Below are 24,081 nucleotides of genomic sequence, written 5' to 3'. Positions count from 1 at the left end.
CTTATTTCGGCAATCTAACTAAAATAACAGTTGAAGCTTCTGATCACTGGTGCGGAATTTATAACCTACACTTACTAACCGGCAAGTGCACCGGCAAGTGTATTAGGTCGTATCAAGTAATACCTTACGTGAGTAAGGGTCGATCCCACGAGGATTGATGGATTAAGCAACAATGATTGATTGATTGGCTTAGTTAGGCAAGCAGAAATTGGTTTTGAGATGTTCAAAAGGTTTAAGTTGAAAATATCATAAGGTAGGTACGCAAGTAATTAAGTTAAAAATAAAATATGAAAAAACAGTTAAGCCTTCAGAGTTATCTATTTTTCTGGATTAACTTTTCTTACTAACTATTTTAATTATGTAGGATTTAATTTATGGCAAACTATATGTGACTAGACCCTAATTCCTTAGACCTTCCTAGTCTCCTCTAAAATTCATTAACGGCCAATTCCTTGGTCAATTAATTCCAATTAAAGGGTACATGATTAAATTCCAGTTTGCATGCCACAAAAACTCTAATTATCCAAAGAATAAAAGGATTATATGTCACGTATCCCGTTAAATCCAAATAATTAGAATTTAGGAGAATATGTTTTCAAACTGTTGGTCAAGTATAGAGCTTTTTCAAGTTATACAAGAACTCAAGTAGAAAGAGGGTCATACTTCCGTTGCACCCAAATTCATAAGATAAAGAACAAAAATAATTCTTAGATATAAATCCAAAATATAAATTAAAATAGAAAAAGTAATAAAATCAATCCATACAAATAGACAAAGCTCCTAACCTTAATAGTGGAGGATTAGTTGCTCATCGAATGTAGAATGTAAATTTGTATAGAATTCCTTAATGGAATTCCTCTCATGTAATGTAATATCCCTGATAGAAGAGAAGTCTCTCCTTTTTATAACTAATCCTAATTATTTAAAATCTAATTATCTAAAAATAAAAATAATATCTTTTCCTAAAAGATAAGATTTGAATTTAAATTCGAATTAATTAACAGATTTTCAATTGATGGGTGGAGACCACTTGCTTTGTCCATTCTGCAGCTTCTAATCTGTGTTTTCTGGGCTAGAAAGTGTGTCAAAACAACCCAGAAATCACCCCAGCATTTTCTGTATTATTGCAGATCATGTATGTGACGCGTCAACGTCGTCCACGCGTTCGTGTCATTTGTGCATATTCCAGTCCACGCGTTCGCATCAAGCACGCGATCGTGTCATTGCGATTTCTCCATTCTGCGCGGTTGCGTGAGCCATGCGTCCGCGTCAGTTTTTGCTGGTCATCTCTTTGGTTTCTTCTTTTTTTCTGCAGAAATTTCATCAAATCCCTCCGAATACTACCTAAAATAAATAAAATTGTACAAAACTCAAAATAGCATCCATAGTGGCTAAAATATAATTAATTCTAAATTAAACTCAACAATTTAGATGCAAATTCACTAAGAAAAGATAGATAAGATGCTCACGCATCAATCACCTGCTCCAGACTTGAGCTAATCGAAAAGTACGTTATTCATTTGAAATGTCCTGGTCCTACCCCCGCCCATGTTGATTTGAATGCATGTATAATAAATTGCAGTGAAACCTTTTAATGTCCTCCCTATTTTTAAGCCTTAAACTACTTTTCTGTGATAAGTTGCTAATTAAAATAAATTATTATTATTGAAATTTGTCCAAGGTAAAATCATAAGGCATTTAACTTTGTTCCCCTGTATTTTGTTCTGGTGAATAATTCTGACCTGCACTTTGTGCATTTAACTTGAACCTTTTATTTTCTTTTAGGGTTCAATTAGATTATAGCTTAGCTTCTATTATGCTATGTGTTGATCTTTTTCTTTCTTGTTATACTGGTTTAATTTGTTGCTTAATATTCTCTTATTTGAGGTTTTACAAAGAAAAATAATAGGTTGATAAACTACCTTATATATGACATTGCAGGTTCTGGAGTTTCTTTAAAAAAGTTGAGTATAGGGTTTAGCTTGTTCTTTAAGGAAGCTTTTGAAAGGGTAAAGTATAAGTACTGTTAATATGATTAATTCTTGCTGATGCTTTGGCTCAATATGCAGTATCTAATTGCATACCGCAATTGGAATGGAATAAATTTTAAAAAGATTTAACAGTGTTGTTGCAACAGGACGTACGTCCCTAGTCTTTAATGGGTTTTCTTTTTTTTTTTTTTCTTTATCGTTTGACATTAAAAAAAATTATATATCATTTCCTTTATTTATAGCTAGAATTGCTCGATCTACTCTTTTAGAAGCATGTTTTCTTAATTAGTCATTATTATTTGTTAGTTGTACTTTTCCTTCTTCATTCAGGACAACATAGGTTTAGTTTAGTAATCAATTTATTGTTATCCATTCTTATGTTGATTATTATAAAATTACTTAACAGATAGCTATATAACATTATTTTTCATATTCAATTTACAGGCTGCTATACATCCATATAACCATGTAACCAAGTTGGCCCAAGCCCAAATAGAATTAGGCGCATTAAATGACGCGTGAAAACATGCGCCAGAGACAAATGAAACCCCTCCTTTTTCATTCACGCTTCATTATGAAAAAGCGTTACATCTTCTTTAACACGAAACCAATACACGAAACGATTCATTCTTTTCGAATCTCTCTCAACATCACTCAAACTTCAATCACGTTCTCTGCGAAAATCACTACTGAAAAAGAATCGAGAGAAGATTTCGCAAGCAACAACTAGAAACAAACGAAAACTGCAACAGAGACTACTAAAGGTATGAGAAAACTACTGTTCATTTAAAATCTTGCAATGTCGCGCTTCTCCTACTTCCATTTTAGGTTTACTAGATTGATTTGCTTCATTTAGTAGATGGAACTATTGTGAATGCATTTTTATAGTATAACTAGGCCTTGGAATGAAATTTGTTGTTATTTTCATTCAATTCAGTGGATAGTATAACTAGGGCTTTGAGATTTGTTCGGTTCGGTAACTTTTGTAACTTTGGTTTACCAAGTGAATGATGTTCGGTTCGGTGGGTTCCTTTTGTGATAGCATACATCAAATCATTTCCTAGTTGTTTCATTATTTATAATGTTTGATTTTGTGCATGAATGAGTTTCGTTAAGGCTGTCCTATATAATGCTAGTAAGAATCTTCAGTTTGGATCCCTTTGAGAAGCAAATAGTGTATTGTCCAAATGTAAATTTTGTTTAGGACAATTGACATTAGAGACAACTCTTTCACTTTGATAAGCCATACTACTGTAAAATTGTCTCATTATATTGGATAGATTTTAGTAAGAGTTTTTAAAGAAGCCAATTTGAAAATGTCATTTTGAAAGAACACCTAATTCATGAAATTTGAAAAACTTTTCTTTTGGAAGATGTTGATTTGATTAAGATATACGTGCTTGTTCTTATCGGCGTGGATAGTTTAACTAGAGCTTTGAAATTGGTAGTTACTATCTTCAGTACTTCTTTTGCATGGAGGAATACTATTCTTGTTGATTGAAAGTTGATCACCATTTATTAACCACATGAACATTGTTCGGTTCGGTGACCTTTGTGATTTTGGTTCACCAAGTGAATGTTGTTCGGTTCGGTGGCCTGTGACATTTTAATTGACTTGATTCAGATATACATGCTTGTAAGACAATGGCAACAATGAAGGAGAAGCTGCACTATAACGTAAGCAGATTAAATATATTTATCCGCTTTCATTCGAATAATATCTATTTTGTATTATAAATATATCCTCACATTCTGTTTTAAAACTTACAGAAAACTCATTATTGCAGATGCCAAACAAAGTCAATAGCAACAGTGTACAGGAATATGAATCAAGAAAAGAAAGATATAGTGGAAGAAATGGGATTTGGTGCCCTGGAAAATGTCCCAGAAATGAATGTCTTTAATACCCTGTTGAAAGAATTGCTTGATTGCTTTGATGAAGAGAAATGATGCTTGAAAACTCTCCAGAGAAAAATATACATAACTCCTCAGAAAGTAGCAGCAGCCCTGGGCATAACCAACGAAGGTAATACACTTTCTACTTATTGCTTATTTTCGGTTCATTGGTGTCCAGAAAATTAAACTGAGCATTTTTTACTTATTTTTTCTATTAAAATATTGTAGGAATCATTTTTCTGATAAGGTTGATTACAACAACCTTAATCTAGCAGACAAGGAATGTCCTGGATATGAGCGTAGAAAGGGAGGAAAACTGAAAAAAAATACAAGAGGACTTTTGTTGTCTTCATACAAAAGTTCTTCTTGCTCCACACAACAGTAAGTGTGGCCTCCCCAATCCATAAGCCACTTATGTTTCATGTAGACAATATTCGGGAATGGGATTGGGCAAATCATGTGCTCAATTTCTTGATGAAAGGAGTTGAAAACAAGAGAAAGCGGAGGAAACAGTCTGTTGATGGTTGTGTTTTTGTGTTGATGTTGATATACTTCCACGAAACAAAGTTTCCTCGCCCGTTCGCACCTAATGCTCTCCCAGCACCGTGGGTGGCCCATTGGACAAAGCAAATGATGCTTGAACAGATTTCTAGCGAAGCAACAAAACCATTGGTAAATATTCTACTAAAATTTCTCATAAAATTTGGTTTTAAATGCTTTTAAAATACTCTATTAACTAAATAAACTTCTATTTTAGGTTATAATTAAGTTTTTTTTATCCTACTTGCAATTGTTAGTTTGTTCATTTGAATATTTCTGCATTAAGAAACATTTTTCTTGAGGATTAAATAGTTGTCATATACTATTCACCATATGAATATTTTTCGGTTCGGTGGGATTGCTTCATTTGGTTCACCGGATTGTTAATGTGTTTTCTTGATGATTAAATAATTGAGTCCTTATTTCTGTTTTAGGGACTTCTGTACAGAAAGGAAAAAAAGAAAGAAAAAACAAAGACAAGTAACTTGGACAAGAAATAAAAAGAAAAGAAAATAAAAAAGAAAATTGTCGAGATGGATTCTTCTTCGGAAGAGGAAATATTTTCTGAATCTGAATTTTCATTTAACTTGTATTTGCTTAAATTTGTTCTTATGCGCTTGTTCTTATGTATTGCAGAGAAGAAGAAATAAAAAAAATTGAAACAAAGAAATTCGGTGGTTAAAAAACAAACCAAAAAAACAAAGCATGTGCTGATAGATTCAGAGAGCACAAGCGAATCTGAAAGCCAGTAAGTATTGCGTAATTTCTGTGAGAAGTTTTGTTGATTGCATATGTATCACGTTTTTTTCAGCAAATGAATTAATTTCGGTTCGGTGAGCTCCTAATTTTCGTTTTAGCACTTTAATTTAGTTCAGTTCGTTGGTGTCTGTCAGTTTGGTTGATTTTATTGTTAGTGTCTTATCTCCGGTAGAAAATGAAATCGAGAAAACACTAGTAATAAAAAGAGAATAACCGCAAAGGGTGGCAAAAATACAAGCCCAATCTGACAAAGAGTAAGTTTCTCAAATCATATTTTCTTTTATTGATACTTACATTTTAGGTTCCTTGATACTCATTTTATGAACTCTCAGAACTGAACAAGCAAAGGACAATGTTGCGGAAAGAAGAAAACGAGCATTGGAGACGATAAGAGAAAAGAGATCAAAGAAAAGAAATGATGAAGCTCAGTCAGCAAACATTGCTCGGGATTAGTTTGACTCTCCAAAGGCACAAAATGAATTCTCTCAGACGTAAGATTCAGTTTATTATTCCCGAGTTCTTTTTCTTTCTTTGCTTACTTTTGCTACAACATTTTCTAATTCCTCTAGATTCAATTACTAATATTCATTTATCTTGCTTCGAGTGCCGACTGTAAATCTGGATAGCGAGAAACTCTTACAGACTCAAGGAAGCTCTACACCTTCTGTAAATACCGCAAGCAATACCAGGTAAATCGGTTCACAACATATTGTACTTTCGGTTCAATGGTTTTCCAAAAATGAATTTAATGTGTTTCTAGACCTCTACTTTTAATCTTGGTTACTAATTTTAATTTGTTATCTTTTTTAGGAAAAATACCCCGGAAAGTCCGGTAAAATATTTTAGAAAAAAGAAAATCTACCTAAGAAAGAGTTTTAAAACTCCACCAGTGTAAGTTAAAAATATTTATGTTACTCTTTTAGATTTAGGTAATAATTTTTGTTTAATTAATCATAATGAAAATGTGTTTAAATGTCACTAGAGCTACACCTGATTCTGAGCTACAAATCATTGAGTTTCGACAAGAAACTCGTTCTCAACCTTTGGAAGTGTGAGTTTTTCAATGTGCAAATTCCTATTTTTTAAAACAAATTCTAATTATTCAACATTAACTTTATCCTTGTTTACATTCCTTAGACCTCATATTGCATTGTCTCTTCCAAGTTCTGTTCAGGAAGAGTTGATCAGAGATGACTTCATCTATGTCCCTCCACAAAATGAAACACAACAAACTTCTAATAATGAGTAAGTTCTTCTTGTTCAATGTTTACTGCTTATACATGGTTTAATTATGGTTCAGTTAAAACCAGAAATTATTTAATGTGTTCTTGTCTTTAGACTCTCTTCAGTTTATTACAACTGCCCTCCAAAACCCGAAAAGCAGGGTGTTACGGTCTCTCTTACAAGTTTTGTAATTGAAGACTTACTAAAAGATGATTATGTCTATGAAGTTTCTGATGAAGAGTAAGTTTCACATAAAAATTATTTTTATTAATTTTAATGGTATAGGATAATAATTCTGGGTTGTTATTGAATTGTTTTCTGTTTAATGCAACAACCCTGCCAAATAACAATAGCAACAATCCCAAGAACCTCTGGTGGCACGACAATCAGAACAAGAAGTACCTGTTAATGTGTAAACATAAAATTCTTTAATATCATTTTTGTTTAATATCATTTTGGTTCACTATAAGTTTGAATTTAGGTTCACTATTAGTTTGGATTTAGGTTCACTATAATGATTAATATCATTTTTGTTAAATATCAATGCTAAATATGATAATAGTTTGGGATAATCATAGAAATGTATACTGTTTAATGCAGCAGACCTCTGGAATAGCAGCAACAGCCCTGCGAAGAACCAACAGCGCAACAATCCGAACAAGAAGCACCTGTTGATGTGTAAGTTTTACTGCTTATATAAATACTGATAATGTTTACTGCTTATACATGGTTTAATTATGGTTCAGTTGAAACCAGAAATGAATTCAATGTGTTCTTATCTTTGGACTCTCTTCTGTTTCTTATAGCTGCCCTCCAGAACCCGAAAAGCAGGGTGTTACGGTGTCTATTACGAGTTCTGTTATTGAAAATTTTTTCAAAGATGACTATGTCTATGAGGTTTCTGATGAAGAACAACAGCAACAATCTCAAGAACCTCTGGTGGCACAGCAATCAGAACAAGAAACTCTAATCTTGTCATCATTTGATAGGTATCTTACTTGCTTTTCTTTAATATCATTTTTGTTTAATATCATTTTGGTTCACTGTAAGTTTGGATTTAGGTTCACTGTTAGTTTGGATTTCGGTTCACTATAATGATTAATATCATTTTTGTTTAATATCTTTGTTAAATATCTATCATCTTGTAGTGCTGCTCAACCTAGACAAAAGGAAGATGAAAGGCCTTCCTTTAACCTTGGGATAAGTCCACCAGCATCTCAACCAAGTCAGCCCTCTCAACCGAGTGTTTCACAGCTTGAAATTCTGAAAGAGGTGGTGGTAGATGCTGGAGTGACGGTAGCATTAAAGTTTGCTGAAGCAACAACTTCAGAGCCAACCTTACCAGCTACTGAAGTTTACAAAATCCCGGAGAAAAAGATAAAAATCACGAACGAGTTGATTGAAAAGTGTTATCATTGGATGACACATGTGAAACAGACAAGAGATGGTAGCAATGATATGAAGCAATATTCGTCTTGGAACATGAGACACTTTACGAGGGGTTAATAGAATATTTTATGTCTCTAATGCCCAAAGAATACATGCATGCCTCGGTAAATTCTTTGCCAATTGCAATAACATTAATGATTTTTCTAAACACTCTTATATAGTATATCTCATAAATTTTCATTCTGTAGATGGTTAGTATACACATCATGATTCTCAACCAAATAAAAGTTCGTTGGTATCAGGAACAAATATACATTGTGCAGCTGGATATTGTGGTAAGCTAAATTTCTTATTCACTGCTAATTGCAGTTCGATTTAGTGGGAATATTAATAATGATTCACTTGATCGCTATGTATTTTGTTGAGTTCTTTTGCATGAAGAAAACTTTTCTCTTGATGATTGAATGTTTTTCAAGTATTATTCAGCACATGAATTGTGTTTGGTTCAGTGCATGAATTGTGTTCGGTTCAGTGCAAATGTGATTTAACTGATATTCTTTTTGCAGAATTTTATGTTAGGAACACATGGCAAGTCCTACACTGATAAAAATACAAATAAGGCCTACTGGTTTGATATTGAACAGTATGCCCACCACCACCAGTTTCTTGACAAAAGAAAACTTGCATCGCATCCATTTGTAAGTTGTAATTTCTAAAAATTCTTCGATAATTCTCTTGTTTGTTATTGTTTTGGCTGAAATATTTTATTATTTTTCCAAACTTCATTTATTTGTGCCAATTTGTAATGGAGCGCATTGGTGGTTGTGGATTGCCGATGTCAACAAAAAGAAATTCTATGTGCTTGACCTTATCAATAAGCTGCCAAAAGATATACCTAATTCGTGGAAGAAACTGAACAAATTTGTTGTAAGTTATTTTCTTCTAAATTATTCAAATTATTCAGTACATGAAATGAGTTCGGTTGAGTGTTGTTGATTTATTTTTTTCAATTTTGCATACCTTTCAGGGATTAATAATTTCTCAGATGAGGGTTTATGCTGGGGCGGAACCCTTAATAGAGGATGGACTGGGAGTAGAAGCAGAGTATATCCTACTAAATGGTCAACGTACAGAGTAAGAATCTTTCTCATTTATAGCTCTTTTTTTAAGATGTTTTATTTTGTATACTATTAATTGTATTATATTCAATTCTTACTTAGCTACGATTGTGGAATATACGTCATGAAATGGCTCGAAACAATTGATCCACAAAAGATCAAAAGCGGGAAGAGATATAAATATAGAGTTTGGACACAAGTTAGTACTTTCTAAATTTATAAACTTCTTTCTTTTCTAATTTCAGTTGGGTTCATTTCTTATGTAACTAATTCCTTTCGATTGAAATGTAGGGAGAGATTGATAGTTTCAGGTACCAATATGGTCCGCACATTCTGTTGCATAAAATGAACAAAATCAAAGACCAAGTGATTTGGGAATATGAAGCAATAAGACTCCCGAAGCCATCTGCTACCCTCTCCAGCCCTTATTGTAAATTCACATTTGGGGATTCAGATAGTAAATAGCATATACTATGATTGGCTTGTTGTAATTAACAATATTTTGTTTAACTTGTTTAAAAAGCAAAAAATGCTTACTTCAAATGTATATATGTTAATATTAATCTAAATGTTAATGTTAATATTTATATTTGATTCAAGATGGATTACTCATCTCAGATTTTAATTTATATATCTGTTGGAACTGTCTGGTTGCTGTTTTATTCTAGGTTCTCAGTGATTGCAGTCACTCTATTTACCAATACATTACGAACTCCAAAAGAACACAGTGAACCAAAATTAATACACTGGGTGAACCGAAAGTTGGAAATACACTGAACCCCTAAACCCTGAACCCTAAACCCTAAACTCTAAACCCTGAACCCTCAACCACTAAATCCTAAACCCTAAACACTAAACCCAGAACCCTGAACCCAAAAATCCTAAACCCCTAAAATCCTAAAATCCTAAAACCCTAAACCCTAAACCCTGAACCCTGAACCCTAAACCCCTAAACCCCTAAAACCCTAAACCCTAACCCCTAAAATCCTAAACCCTAAACCCTGAACACTCAACCCTAAAACCCTAACCCCTAAAACCCTAAACCTTGAACCCCTAAACCCTAAACCCATAACCCTAAACTCTAAATCCTAAACCCTGAATCCTAAACCCTGAACTCTGAACACAGTGAACCAAAATTAATACACTGGGCGAACCAAAAGTTGGAAACACACTGAACCCCTAAACCCTAAACTCTAAACCCTGAACCTGGAACCACTAAATCCTAAACCTTAAACACTAAACCCAGAACAATGAACCCTGAACCCATAAACCCTAAACCCCTAAAACCCTAACCCTAAAATCCTAAACCCTAAACCCTGAACCCTGAACCCCTAAACCCCTAAAACCCTAAATGCTAACCCCTAAAACCCTAAACCATAAACCTTAAACCCTGAACCCTTAAATACCTAAACCCTTAAAACCCTAAAACCCTAACACCTAAAACCCTAAACCCTGAACCCTAAATCCCTAAACCCTAAACCCTCAACCCTCAACCCTCAACCCTTGAACCCTGAACCCTTAATCCTTAACCCTGAACACTGAACCTTAAACCTCTGAAACCCTAAACCCAAAATCCTAAACCCTGAAAATCCATCCAAGAAAGAGTTTTAAAACTCCACCAATGCAAGTTAAAAATAATTATGTTATTCTTTTAGATTTTTTTAATAATTTTTATTTAGTTAATCACATGGAAAATGTAACTAGCATTACACCTGATTCCCGTTTCTCTAAACAAATTCTAATTATTCAACTTAGAGATTAATACACTAGACGAATAGAAAAACTACATATATCAATATAGACTTTCACAAAAAAAAGTGACTATTCATTAAAGACTAACAACAGTCAGAAATTAACCCTACTATAACCATGGTGAACCGAAATTTGCTCATGGGTGAACAAAAATTTACATTAATAAAAACTAAAACTTGTACAATCTTCTCTTGGATAATTCATATCTGGTGCATTGTAAAGAGTGGAGTTTGACTGAATCGATGATCCAGAGTCTAAAAGGTTCAACTACAAAAGACATAATTAATTGTATATTAGCAAAATGAACAATTGAATTTTTAACTAATCAAAAGCAAGTCAATTTTACCTCGCTTGGAGCTGTCTTTTTCTTTTTCTTCATGGCATTTGAGATCTTTTTTTCAAATTTGATCCAAGTCTATTCTTGGGCCGACCTATTGTTTTGACACGTGGTGGGCTTTGAAGGTCATTCACATTGCTTAATGTTGCTTCTTCGTGCGTTAACAAACTTTTTCCTTTGCTTCTCTCTTGATATTCTTCCATCTCTGCCATGACCTTGTCAAATGCTCGGTGTAGAATTACGATCAACTCTTCAGATTCGGGTGTAAATTCACATATATTGGGCGACCAAAACACCAATTCATCAAATCTCTTACTTCTCGGCTCCAGTAGAGATTCATCTTGGCTGCTCTTGATGTGTGTATACCTTCTCTTTATGTTCTTACTCCAGCATTCCAATATGTATTTCGGTGCCACATTATCCACTCGCTCAAAGCTTAGGACGCTTAAGGAATGGCGGCACAATATGCTCCTAGACTCAAACAACAAGCAATGACACTTTACATCTCGTGATACTGTGTCGTAGGTGACGACAAACTTGTTGAATGTGGAGTTGAAAACCTGCTCTATGACTTCATATGTTGTGAAATCTAGGGTGGAATGCATTGATCTTGTGATACAGTTCAGTTTACCTCTGAATTGAGCTTGAACTTCCCTGAATTTCTCATGGGTATATACATGCTAAAACTGTTCCTCTATTGCTGATTTTGTTGTGCACGGTATCACGGTGTGAAATCTGCAACATCAAATTCTCTCTCTGCTTGTTCTCTGCTTGCTAGGCAATTGTCGTCTTGCTTCACGAATTGTCTCAAGGAGCTATTCCGTATGATGAACTTGTTGAAAAATGAATGCATGCTCTCGCTCCTTTGTGTGCTTCTCATCCCGGCTCAGAAGTGGTGATCCAAGTAAACTAGAATCCATATATGCCGATCCTTGTACAGCTCTACAAAACAAACCAAACCCATAAGGTGTGGTGAACCGAAAATAGTGCATGCTTTGGGAAAAAAGGATTTGTGCATGAAAATAATTTGAATTGAAACCTCAATTACCTGAAAGCCACTTGTTGCCTCCGAGGCCATACTTTGTGAGGAAATCGTTCCAGTTTCTGTCAAATGCATCTTTTGTGTACGAGTTCCAAACAATATGGTACATCTCTTGTTCAATATTGATGTGTCCTTTGTATCCTTTTAGTTTGCTTGGGATCTTCTTCATGATATACCAGATACACCAGCGGTGAATTGTTATTGGCATGCATAGCTTAATTTCCCTTTGAATCGATGCGCATTGATCGGTAAGAATGCCTTTTGGTGCCTTCTCTCCCATGCAACGTAGCCAACACTCAAATAGCCATTTGAATTATTGGATGTCCTCATTTTTCATCAGCGCGCATCCGAGAAGTGTCGACTGGCCGTGGTAATTCACGCCCACAAAATAACCTAAAACCAAATTGTACCTGCATCAATAACAAGAAGACCGTGGTGAACCAAAATATATACATGCACTGAACATTAAAATATATTTGAATGAACCGAATACCTATTTGTGTTATAGGTGGTGTCAAATGAAACCACGTCTTCGAAATACTCAAATGCAGCCATGCTTCTTGCATCGGCCCAGAATGCATGTTTAATGCAGTGATCGCCTTCAAGATGGAGCTCAAAGAAGAAATTTTGGTTCTTCTCTTTCATTCTTATTAGGTAGTTCCCAAATTCTTCGGCATCGTCTTCTTTGGAAATATTCTGTACTTCCCTTGTGATATAATTCCTGACGTCTTTTTCTATAAAACCTAGTTCACAATGGTTGCCAGCTGCTACCACAAATGATTGGTAAGTTTTGCTCGTTCTGATTTCGGCTTTCTCGTGGGTTTCGATGGTGCGACGCACGAACATGCTAAGCTCCCTGTGTTGTTTGAGCATCTCAGCCTGGCCTGGACAACAAGGATGTGAGTGATTCAAAACAACTTTGAAAATTTTCCAAAGACCAACATCCTTCATTATGTGTACGTAAATTCTGGCCGGACAATTTAACCCAGCTGAAGGGTTTGTCTTCAAAGTTGGAGATATCTTGGATTTTCACCTCCCCTCTCTGGTGCATACAATTAGTTGATTCTTAATCTTGTCTCCATCCCGAGTCGTGTTCCTTATTTTTGTAGAAAAACTGGCAAGTTTGGAATAATATTTGTAGAACTTTCTAGCTTCTTCTAGTGTCTTGAAAATCATTCCCACCTTTGGAATAAATTTTTCATCCATAACATAGTTGGTCTGCATGATGATTTGAAATCTTAAATACGGTGAACCAAAATCTTAATTACGGTGAAACAATTATATAGTGCTTAGGAAATAAAACATAATATATTTGTCTAATTTTTTTAGACTCCTTTCTGCACACTGAACCGAATACATGGACATGGTGAAACAACTCTATAGTACTTACCAAACCGAAAAGTTACTCACAATAAATGAAACCATTATATATATATTATCAATTTAACTCAATTCAATTCAATTCAGATACATATCGCCTCAGTCCATTCAATTCAATTCAAATAAAATTAGCAATTGCATTCTATTGAATTTGATTCAAAATTCAATAATCCAAACCTCATCAAATTAATGCGTTTCGGAAGAATTATCCAAATTGCACTCATTCAACTGATTTAAAGTTGATTCATTCATTGTTTCAATTCAGAAGTGCAAATCGACAAAGAAAACGAAGAAGAATAAGAAGAACGAAGCTATTATATTGAAGTCAATCCAAATCCATAATACAGAGAAGAAAAATGCGAAGAGAGGAGAACAACGAATTTAATTAGGTTAAAGAAGAAGAAGAAGAAGAAGAAGAAGAAGAAGAAGAAGAAGAAGAAGAAGAAAGAAAACACGAGAATAGAACAAGGTTTAAGTTGAGAAAGGTTGATCACGCAAAAGAAGAATTACGTTATATACGTTATATGAGGCGCGTGTAAAACAAACAAATGTAAAACGCGTATAATAGAAGGTACTTGGATAATATCCATGTAATTTTTACATAGATGTAGAGTTTTTTCGTAAAAAAAATACACACTTAATGATACTTTCACTCGTAACATAGAGTAATTATTAACAATATATTTTAAGTAAGGAATAATAATTAATACCAACATCTCGGTCATTTATTTTTAAGGATATCATTTTAATGTTTTAGAATTTATATATTAAAAGTTAAAAATAATATATTTTGACAGTTTTTTATTAATTTTTTTATTATTAAATATTTTCGTTGAAATATTTAGTAACTAATAGTCTAATACAATTCAGTTCCAATCTTTCCTTCTTGATTCTCCACATTTATTTAGTTGGATAAGTAACATTAGTTTACATCTATATGGTAATGATATTGTTAATTATTTTTAATATGGGTAAAAGTTTTTATTATTTAATGCGAGAAATTTTTCATTTTATATAACTTAATAAAGATATATCTCATAACAATAATTTGTATAGGTCGAGTGAGTGACTAGTTCATTTGGATATGTCTAAAATGAGTATAATAATGATGTGTTTATTAAATGCACCATATTTATATAAATCATTAGATTTGATTAGATGAAAATTAAATATTAATATGAAAAAAGAGTATTAATGAATTCTAATAAATATAGAATATCCTAGTATATAAATAAATACTTTAAATGACAATATTTTAATACGCAATACTTTAAATGGCAACAGAATTTTTTATTTTTAAATAATTAAATATAAAATATATAAATACAAAAATATGAATACTTTTTATTCAATAAGATTAATTATTATACAATAAATTTTTATAATATCAAAAAATTATATTAAAATGAAATTTTAAACTATAACATAAAAATATAAAATATTTAAAATTTTATTTTATATTACTTGATAAATAATTAGATTATTATATTCAAAAATTTATTAATTAACTAATTTTGTTAAAGATATTATTATATAAAATAATTTTTCATCAAAATATTTCAAAAATATAATTTATTTAAAATATTATATATAATACATGAAAATATTAACCTTTTTTATTTTTTTCAATTTTTTAAAATAATAAAATAAAAATAATATAATTCTAAATACATACCTATCACATTATATATTTATTTATATTAGTAAAACCTAAACTAATCAAACTTACGTAATTAAAAATATAAAACATATAAATACAAAAAATAAATATTTTTTATTTATTAAATTAATATTTAAAGTTTCATATATATAATATTTAAAATTATATATTTATAATAAGATCATTTTTTATTTTTATTATTTTCAAGTACTTTTTATTGTTTTATTTAAATTTTTTATTCTCTAACTCGACCAAATATATATATATATGAAAAATTAGTGTAGATGTCATAATATTTTCAAAATATTTTTATTTTATTTTTGTATTTATATGTTTTATAATTTTAATTACGTAAGCTTGATTAGTTTAGGTCTTACTAATATATAAGTAAATATATAATATGGTAGGCATGTTTTTAGAATTATATTATTTATTCTATTTTTTTTAAAAATTGAAAAAAATAAAAAGGTTAATATTTTTATGTATTATATATAATATTTTAAATAAATTATATTTTTAAAATATTTTGATGAAAAATTATATTATATAATAATATCTTTAATACAATTAGTTAGTTAATAAATTTTGAATATAATAATCTAATTATTTGTCAAATAATATAAAATAAAATTTTAATTATTTTATATTTTTATCTTACAGTTTAAAATTTTATTTTAATATAAGTTTTTAATATCATAAAAATTTATTGCGTAATAATTAATCTTATTAAATAAGAAATATTCATATTTTTATATTTATATATTTTATATTTAATTATTTAAAAATAAAAGATTCTGTTATCCTTTAAAGTATTGTGTATTAAAGTAGTGTCAGCATTGATTTATATACTAGGATATTTTGTATTTATTAGAGTCTTTCATATTAGCCTTTGATTTTTATCTAATCAAATCTAATGGTCTATATAAATGGTATGTTTAAAATGAGCACAACAATTATATGCTTATTGAATGTGCCACATTTATATATACAATTAGATTTTATTAGATGAAAATCAAAGGCTAATATAAAAGAAGAACATTGATGGACTCTAATAAATACAGAATATCTTAGTACATAAATAATACTTTAAATGACAACAGAATTTTTTATTCTTAAATAATTAAATATAAAATATATAAATACAAAAATATGAGTGTTCTTTATTCAATAAAATTAATTGTTATGTAAGAAATGTTTATAATATTAAAAAATTATATTAAAATAAAATTTTAAATTATAACATAAAAATATAAAATAATTAAAATTTTATTTTATATTACTTGACAAATAATTAGATTATTATATTCAAAATTTATTAACTAACTTTTATTAAAGATATTATTATATAAAATAATGTTTCATCAAAATATTTCAAAAATATAATTTATTTAAAATATTATATATAATACATGAAAACATTAACCTTTTTATTTTTTCAACTTTTTTTTAGAAAAATAAAATAAATAATATAATTCTAAGTACATGCCTATCACATTATATATTTACTTATATTAGTAAGACTTAAACTAATTAAACTTATGTAATTAAAAATGTAAAATATATAAATACAAAAATAAATATTTTTTATTTATTAAAATTAATTATTATGCAAATTTTTTTATAATATTAAAAATTATATTAAAATAATATTTCAAATTCCAACATAAAAATATAAAATTAATTATATTTTATTTTATATTACTTGATTAATAATTAGATTATTATATTTAATACTTATTAATTAACTACTTTTGTTAAAAATATTATTATATAATATAATTTTTTTATCAAATATTAGTCAAAATATAGTTTATTTAAAATATTATATATAATACATGAAAATATTTTTTATTTTTTTAAGAAAAACTGAATAAATAATATATATCAACTACGTATATGTATCATATGTGTATATAATAATGGCTGATATAGAATTGATATATATTCGTTTATTCTTTAGACTCTTTAATATATATGCCACCTTATGGTTCTTTCTTCTAATATTTTTTATTCATATTTATTTTATAGTAATATTAAATAGATAATAATTTAAAATTATTTTTTAAATTTAACATTTATAATTTCATATATATAATATTTAAAATTACATATTTATAATAAGATCATTTTTATTTTTATTATTTTCAAGTATTTTTTTATTGTTTTAGTTATATATATGAGAAATTAGTGTACAAATGTCATAATATTTCCAAAATAATTTTATCTTTTTGTATTTATATGTTTTATATTTTTAGTTACACGTAATTTTGATTAATTTAGGTCTTACTAATATAAGTAAATATATAATATGATAGATATATTTTTAGAATTATATTATTTATTCTGTTTTTTAAAAAAAATTAAAAAAATAAAAAAGTTAATATTTTTATATATTATATATAATATTTTAAATAAATTATATTTTTAAAATATTTTGATGAAAAATTATATTATATAATAACATCTTTAATAAAATTAATTAGTTAATAAATTTTAAATATAATAATCTAATTATTTGTCAAATAATATAAAATAAAATTTTAGTTATTTTATATTTTTATGTTATAATTTAAAATTTTATTTTAATATAATTTTTTAATATCATAAATTTTTTTTGCATAATAATTAATTTTATTGAATAAAGAATACTTATATTTTTGTATTTATATGTTTTATATTTAATTATTAAAAATAAAAAATTTTGTTGCCATTTAAAATATTGTGTATTAAAATATTACTATTTAAAATATTTATTTATGTATTAGGATATTTTGTATTTATTAAAATCAATCAATACCTTTTTTTATATTAGCCTTTAATTTTTATCTAATAAAATTTAATAATCTATATAAATATAATGCATTTAATAAACATATAATTGTTGTGCTCATTTTAAACATATTCATAATTTAAAATTGATAGTTTTAAAAAATAAGGAACAAAAAAGAGAGAGAAGACATTGGAACCTGTCGGTCATTATGATTTAACTTTCCAGCTAGGAATATAATTTTATTTTTCTTTTAAAAAAATATAATTTTTCCTATATATACAATTAGTCTGTGACGAAACTTTAATTATAAATATATTTAATTTTTGTGACAAATAGCAATTGATCATTGTTGATCACTGCTACCTAGCAGTGCATTATACATTAAGATATGACAAGTGTTAAAGTGATTTCAACAAGCACAATCCATGTAGCAAACAAGGATTCAACGGTGGAGGAGGAGATTCAGTTAACTCCATGGGATCTCCAATTCCTCCTATTTGATCCCATTCAAAAAGGTCTTCTCTTCTGGAACAACCCCATCACTACTCCACCAATCATAATCCAACGCCTCAAACATTCCCTTTCGTCCACCCTTTCTTTCTTCCCACTCCTCGCGGGCCGCCTTTCCGTTACGGAACACGATGACAACACTTCCTCCGTTTCCGTTATTTGCAACAACTCCGGAGCGCTGTTTGTCCATGCCGTTGCGGATAAATACTCCGTTAATGATATCGTTAGTTCCGTTTACACTCCACGCTTTGTGCACTCTTTGTTCCCGCTCAACCGGGTTAGAAACCACGAAGGAATAACCAAGCCGTTGTTGGCGGTTCAAGTCACCGAGCTCAACGACGGTTTCTTCGTTGGGTGCGCCATGAACCACGTTGTTGGAGACGGATCTTCCTTTTGGCATTTCATGAACTCTTGGGCCGAGATCTCACGTGGTTCGGAAGAATTGTCCAAGCCTCCCGTGCTTGAACGCTGGTTCCTTGACAGCTCCGCCTCTGCCATACGCGTTCCTTTGACGAAGGAGAAGATGATCCAAAGTGGTTACGACGGTTTCGTCCCAGAACCTCAATGCGAGAGGGTTTTCCATTTCAGCAAAGACAAGATCGCTGAACTCAAGGCAAAAGCCAACGCAGAAATTGAAGGCGAAAGCAAAAACAAAATATCTTCGCTGCAAGCGCTTTTGACTCACCTGTGGAGATCCGTGGTTGGGAGCCAGGGTCTTGAGCCCGAAGAAGAAGTGAATTACAGCTTGACGATGGGTGGCAGGGGGAGAATGAAGAGTCCGGGAGTGGCGGAAAACTATTTTGGGAATGCGGTGCAGGTTGGAATAGTGGGCATGAAGGTTAAAGAGCTTCTAGAAGGAGGGCTTGGAAAGGGTGCGTTGGAGTTGAACAAGATAGTTGGTTTGCACACGGAGGAGAAGATGAAGAGCTACTATAGGGGTTGGGCGGAGAACCCTAGGCTTCTGACGATGCGAGGTTTGGGGGGAAACAATACTTTAGTGACAAGCAGTTCGCCGAGGTTTGATGTTTATGGGAATGATTTTGGGTGGGGGAAACCGGTGGCAGTGAGGAGCGGAGCCGGGAACAAGATCCATGGCACCATAACGGTTTATGCTGGGGCGGAAGATGGTGTTGACTTTGAAGTTTGTCTTTCATATGAGACATTGGAGGCTATGGGTAATAACCCTGGCTTCATGGACGCCTTCTCCGCCGCCTACTAATAACAAACTTTTTCTATCAAATTAGAGTCCTTGTGTTATGTTTAAGTGTTTAACTTATTAGCTTGTCACTCATCCACCACCTCATTGTTGATGAATAAAGTATAAGGTCGTGAGTAATATCTAGATGTAATTAGTAACAAAATAAGTGTTTTCCTATTCCTTATTGAATATGGTGAATTTTATAGGACGTTTGTAGTGTTTAAATTGTCTAATTTACTTTTATAAATAAAAAATAAAATAAAAATAAAATATTTAAAATTTATTAAATATTTTTGTTTTTTTATTTTTTTAGTAAATTAGACAATATGTCTTAAGTATCATAGTATTTACTATTGAATATTGATCACTGGTGAGTGATGAGACTACATCGGATTGGATTAAAGTAATTGAATTACTTATATATTTTTCATCACTACTCATTACCGATTTCGTTTCTCTCCGTCTAATGATATATTATCCTCTAATATTGTTCCTATGATACAAAGAGATTATTTAAAAAAGTATTTTTTATTTGTAATTACAAAGTTCTTACTAATATATAGATCAAGAGTATGTTTGTTATGGAATAATATTTTAATAAATTATATTGATTTTTTTAATTTTTTTTGATTTTTTTTTATTTTACTTTTTAATTATGATATTTTAATACTTCCCTTTAAGGTAAGTAGTGGGATCACCAATACTTAGCTTGATTAGAACTTTAGTAAAGACTTGTCTTAAAACTGTTTTAGTAAGAATATCAGCCAATTGATCTTCTGATTTCACAAATAGAAGTTAAATAATGTTATTTTCAATTTTTTCTTTGATAAAATGTTCATCTACCTCAACATATTTTGTTCTATCATGTTGTACCAGATTTTCTGAAATACTGATTGCGGCTTTGTTGTCACATTTCAACTGGCTTGGCAATTGTGGTGGAAACCCAATCTCAGTCATCAATTGTCTTATCCACAATACTTCAGTTATGCCTTTAACGATCCCTCGAAATTCTGCCTGCGCTTGAAAGAGCTACAACTTTCTGCTTCTTGCTTTTTCAAGTTACCAGGTTGCCTCCAACAAGTGTAAAGTAACCAGCTTGTTGATCTTCTACCATTTGGGTTGCCCGCCCAATCTGCATCAGTGTATGCCTTCTTGTCGCTTATGCATAAACTGACTTACTATTCCCACAGCATAAGCTATGTCAGGCCGAGTATGTGATAAGTAAATTAGTTTTCCAATTCCTTATCTGCTAGGGTGACACCTTCTACTATCTTCAACTTGTGATTAACTTGCATGGGCGTATCTATTAGTTTCCAATCCACTATTCCTGTTTCTGCCAGAAGGTCCAAAATGTACTTTTTTTGGGAGATAAAGATTCCTTTGCTGGATCGTAGAACCTCTATTCCTAAGAAATATTTTAGTCCTCCCAAATCCTTTATTTCGAAGTCTGTAAATAGATTCCTTCTCAATTGTGCAATTTCTTCAGCATCACTTCCCGTTATGATCATATCATCCACGTAGATTATTAGGCAAGTGATTAAATCTCTCTGTTTTTTTAAAAAAGGGTACGATCAGAGTTGCTTTGCTTGTACACATACCTTTTTATGGCAATTGTAAATCTTCCAAACCATGCACGTGGAGATTGTTTAAACCCATAAAGAGCCTTCTTTAACCGGCAAACTTTATGTTTTCTAAATCCCGCTAAGAAACATGGAGGAGCTTCCATGCACACTTCTTTCAACTCTCCATGCAAAAAAGCATTCTTGATGTCAAATTGATGGAGTGGCCAATCTTCATTTGCTGCTATTGAAAACAACACCCTGATATTATTAATCATTGCAACCGGTGAAAAAGTATCAGTGTAGTCGATACCATAGGTTTGTGTATAAACTTTGGCCACCAACCTTGCCTTGTACCATTTAATAGTGCTATCTGCCTTGTGTTTAATGGTGAAAATCTATTTGCACCCGACTGGCTTTTTTCCTGTCGGTAGGATACACTTCTCCCAAGTTTCGTTCTTCCCTAAAGCTTCTATTTCTGTATTCATGGCTTTTCACCATTCAACTTTTTCATTGACTTCTCGGACAGTTCTTGGAATGTCTTCTGTTAAGAATCTGGTGGAAAAAGCCTTTGCAACATTTTCTATTCCTTCTCTAGCCACTCGTATCGGATATCTTGAGTTACGGAAAACATGTTCTGGTGAGTACCAATTAGGAGGCATCCCTATGTTTCTTTTTGGAGGAAGAATAAAGGTATTGGGCTTTGGTTCTTCATGTTCCAATGCTATACTGTTATTGTTAGTGGCCTCATTAAAAACAGAAAGTAAATTATCAGATTGACAATTACTTACCTCTTGTCTGACATTCTTAAAAGGGCTCTCACTAGTTGTATGTACCGAATTATTTTCTACGTTGAGTGAAGTATGCTCGATGGCTCCATCTACTTGCTCTGTTTGAACAGTTTCTGGGCAACAAAGGTTATATAGCCAACTTGGTGGTTCATTATTGTTCTCTCCCTGAATGTCATGTTGGCGGCTGAAGTAAAATTCGAATTCTAAAAAATCACAATTCATGGTCATATGAATACGACAAGTGATTGGATTGTAGCACCTATACCCCTTTTGGTGTGTAGCATATCCAACGAAAACACATTTTTATGCACAAGGTCAAGTTTGGTTCTATTGACTTTGGGGATGTGGACAAAGACGGAACATCCAAATACTCGAGGTGGTAAGGTTAGAATAGGCAGGATTGCAGTCTAAGTAGCCAAGACTTGTAAGGGTGTTTTGTGGTGGAGAACTTGGGTAGGTAGGTGATTTAGTAAGTAGGCAGAGGTCGCTATAGCTTCAGGCCAAAAAAATTTTGGAACTTGTGCATCAAAAAGCATGGCTCAGGACATCTCAAGTAACTTTCGATTTTGTCGCTCAGCCACACCATTTGTTGGGGGTGTATTTGAGTAGGAAGTCTGATGGATAAGACCATTTTTCATAAAAAAAATCGTGCATTGATTGTTTATAAATTCCTCTTATTGAATTGAGTTTGAATAATTTGGTAGAAAGCAAAGAATTTATCAGGTACTTCAGATTTGTGTTTTAAAAAATATACCCAAGTCATGCGAGAGAAATCGTCCACAAATAACACAAAATATTGAAAATTATTATGGAAAATAGGAGCTGGACCCACACATCAGAGTGTATTAGAGAAAAATTAGAATTGACTCTAATGTTAGTTGGAGGAAAAGAAACTCTATGATTTTTTGCACGAATATAAGTTTCACATTTGAGAGGTTCAATACTACTTATAAAAAGATTAAGAAATAAAAACTTGAGGTACCCAAATGAAGGATGTCCGAGACGCTTGTGCCATAACCAAAGTTGCCTAGTAACCGTTCCGTGAGCAAGCATGGCATGACTCTGGTATCCTACTTCATCAACGTAGTAAATGTCTTCTTGCTCAGTACCACGCCCAATGATCTCCTTCGTAAGAATGTCCGACAAAAGGTAGAGTACATGAGTACAACACAATTTAGTTCCTTTGTTACTTGGCTAACAGACAATAATTTTGATGATAGTGCAGGGCATAGAGGTAATTTTTTAATTTCAATTTTTTTTGAAAAAGTAATGGAACCTCCTCTTTTAACATCAATTAATTCTCCATTAGCTGTTTCAATATGGGCTTTTGAAGGTTAAAATCATGGAGGTCATGAGTTATACTATCGATAGCCCCACAATCGAAAATTCATTCATTTATCTTTTTAATTGGATTCTGATTTTGGGTCTCCCCTTTATATTGAGTCGCGGTCCAAGGAGTTCAGTAGTCCTTACCCTTACCGTCGCTGCTGCCTTGCCATCGACTTGCTTCTTTTGGCCTTGCCACCACTGTTGGTGACCTCTGGGATGCTCACAGTGGTGGCTACCTTACTCTGATTTCTCGATGACTTAGGATTATTTTTCCACCAATTTGGGTAACCCAAAATTTTAAAGCAGTTTTTTTTAGTGTGTTTTTTCTTTTTTCTTCCACCAATAGTTTTTTTCATCAGAGTTGTCCATAATGGATTATCATATTTATTTAGTTTGAAACCAATTGACAAATTGTTAGAATTAGTTTGTGATGATCGCATTCCAAAATTATTGCGTACCATATTTGTAATTTGTAACATCAATTCGTCAGAAATGATTGATTTTGAGTCCCTAGAACCTAACTCTACTTTCCATGGTACAAAGAGTTTAGGAAAGAAACGAAAAATTATTTAAAAAAATATTATTTTTATTATTCATATTTTTCATCTGTGATTACAAGATTTTTACCAATATATAGACCAAGAATACGTTAAGAGTACGTTTATTATGGAATAATATCTTAATAAATTATATTAATTTTTTTTAATCCTCTTTAATATTTTTTTGATTTTGTCCCTAATTATGATATTTTAATATATATATATATATATGGACGAAAATCCACCAAACAAAGAAGAACCCATTATGGACACTACTAGATATGGACGTTTTTTTTC

The 24,081-nt window shown here is 31.4% G+C and overlaps 1 protein-coding gene across 1 annotated transcript; it reads left to right on the top strand.

Annotated features, from left to right (window-relative positions):
- The first annotated feature begins 18,153 nt into the window (after window positions 1–18,153).
- LOC112800562 (protein ENHANCED PSEUDOMONAS SUSCEPTIBILITY 1-like) lies at window positions 18,154–19,774 on the top strand. The gene has a single exon (XM_025842892.2). The coding sequence runs from the start codon at window positions 18,247–18,249 to the stop codon at window positions 19,585–19,587; it is 1,341 nt and encodes a 446-aa protein (XP_025698677.1). The 5' UTR covers window positions 18,154–18,246; the 3' UTR covers window positions 19,588–19,774.
- The last annotated feature ends 4,307 nt before the right edge of the window (window positions 19,775–24,081 follow it).

Source organism: Arachis hypogaea, chromosome 5, assembly GCF_003086295.3.
Source record: "Arachis hypogaea cultivar Tifrunner chromosome 5, arahy.Tifrunner.gnm2.J5K5, whole genome shotgun sequence".
NCBI classification, from domain to species: Eukaryota; Viridiplantae; Streptophyta; class Magnoliopsida; order Fabales; family Fabaceae; genus Arachis; species Arachis hypogaea.
The sequence above is the reverse complement of the archived record's forward strand: the minus strand, read 5'-3'. Positions and strand labels throughout refer to the sequence as shown.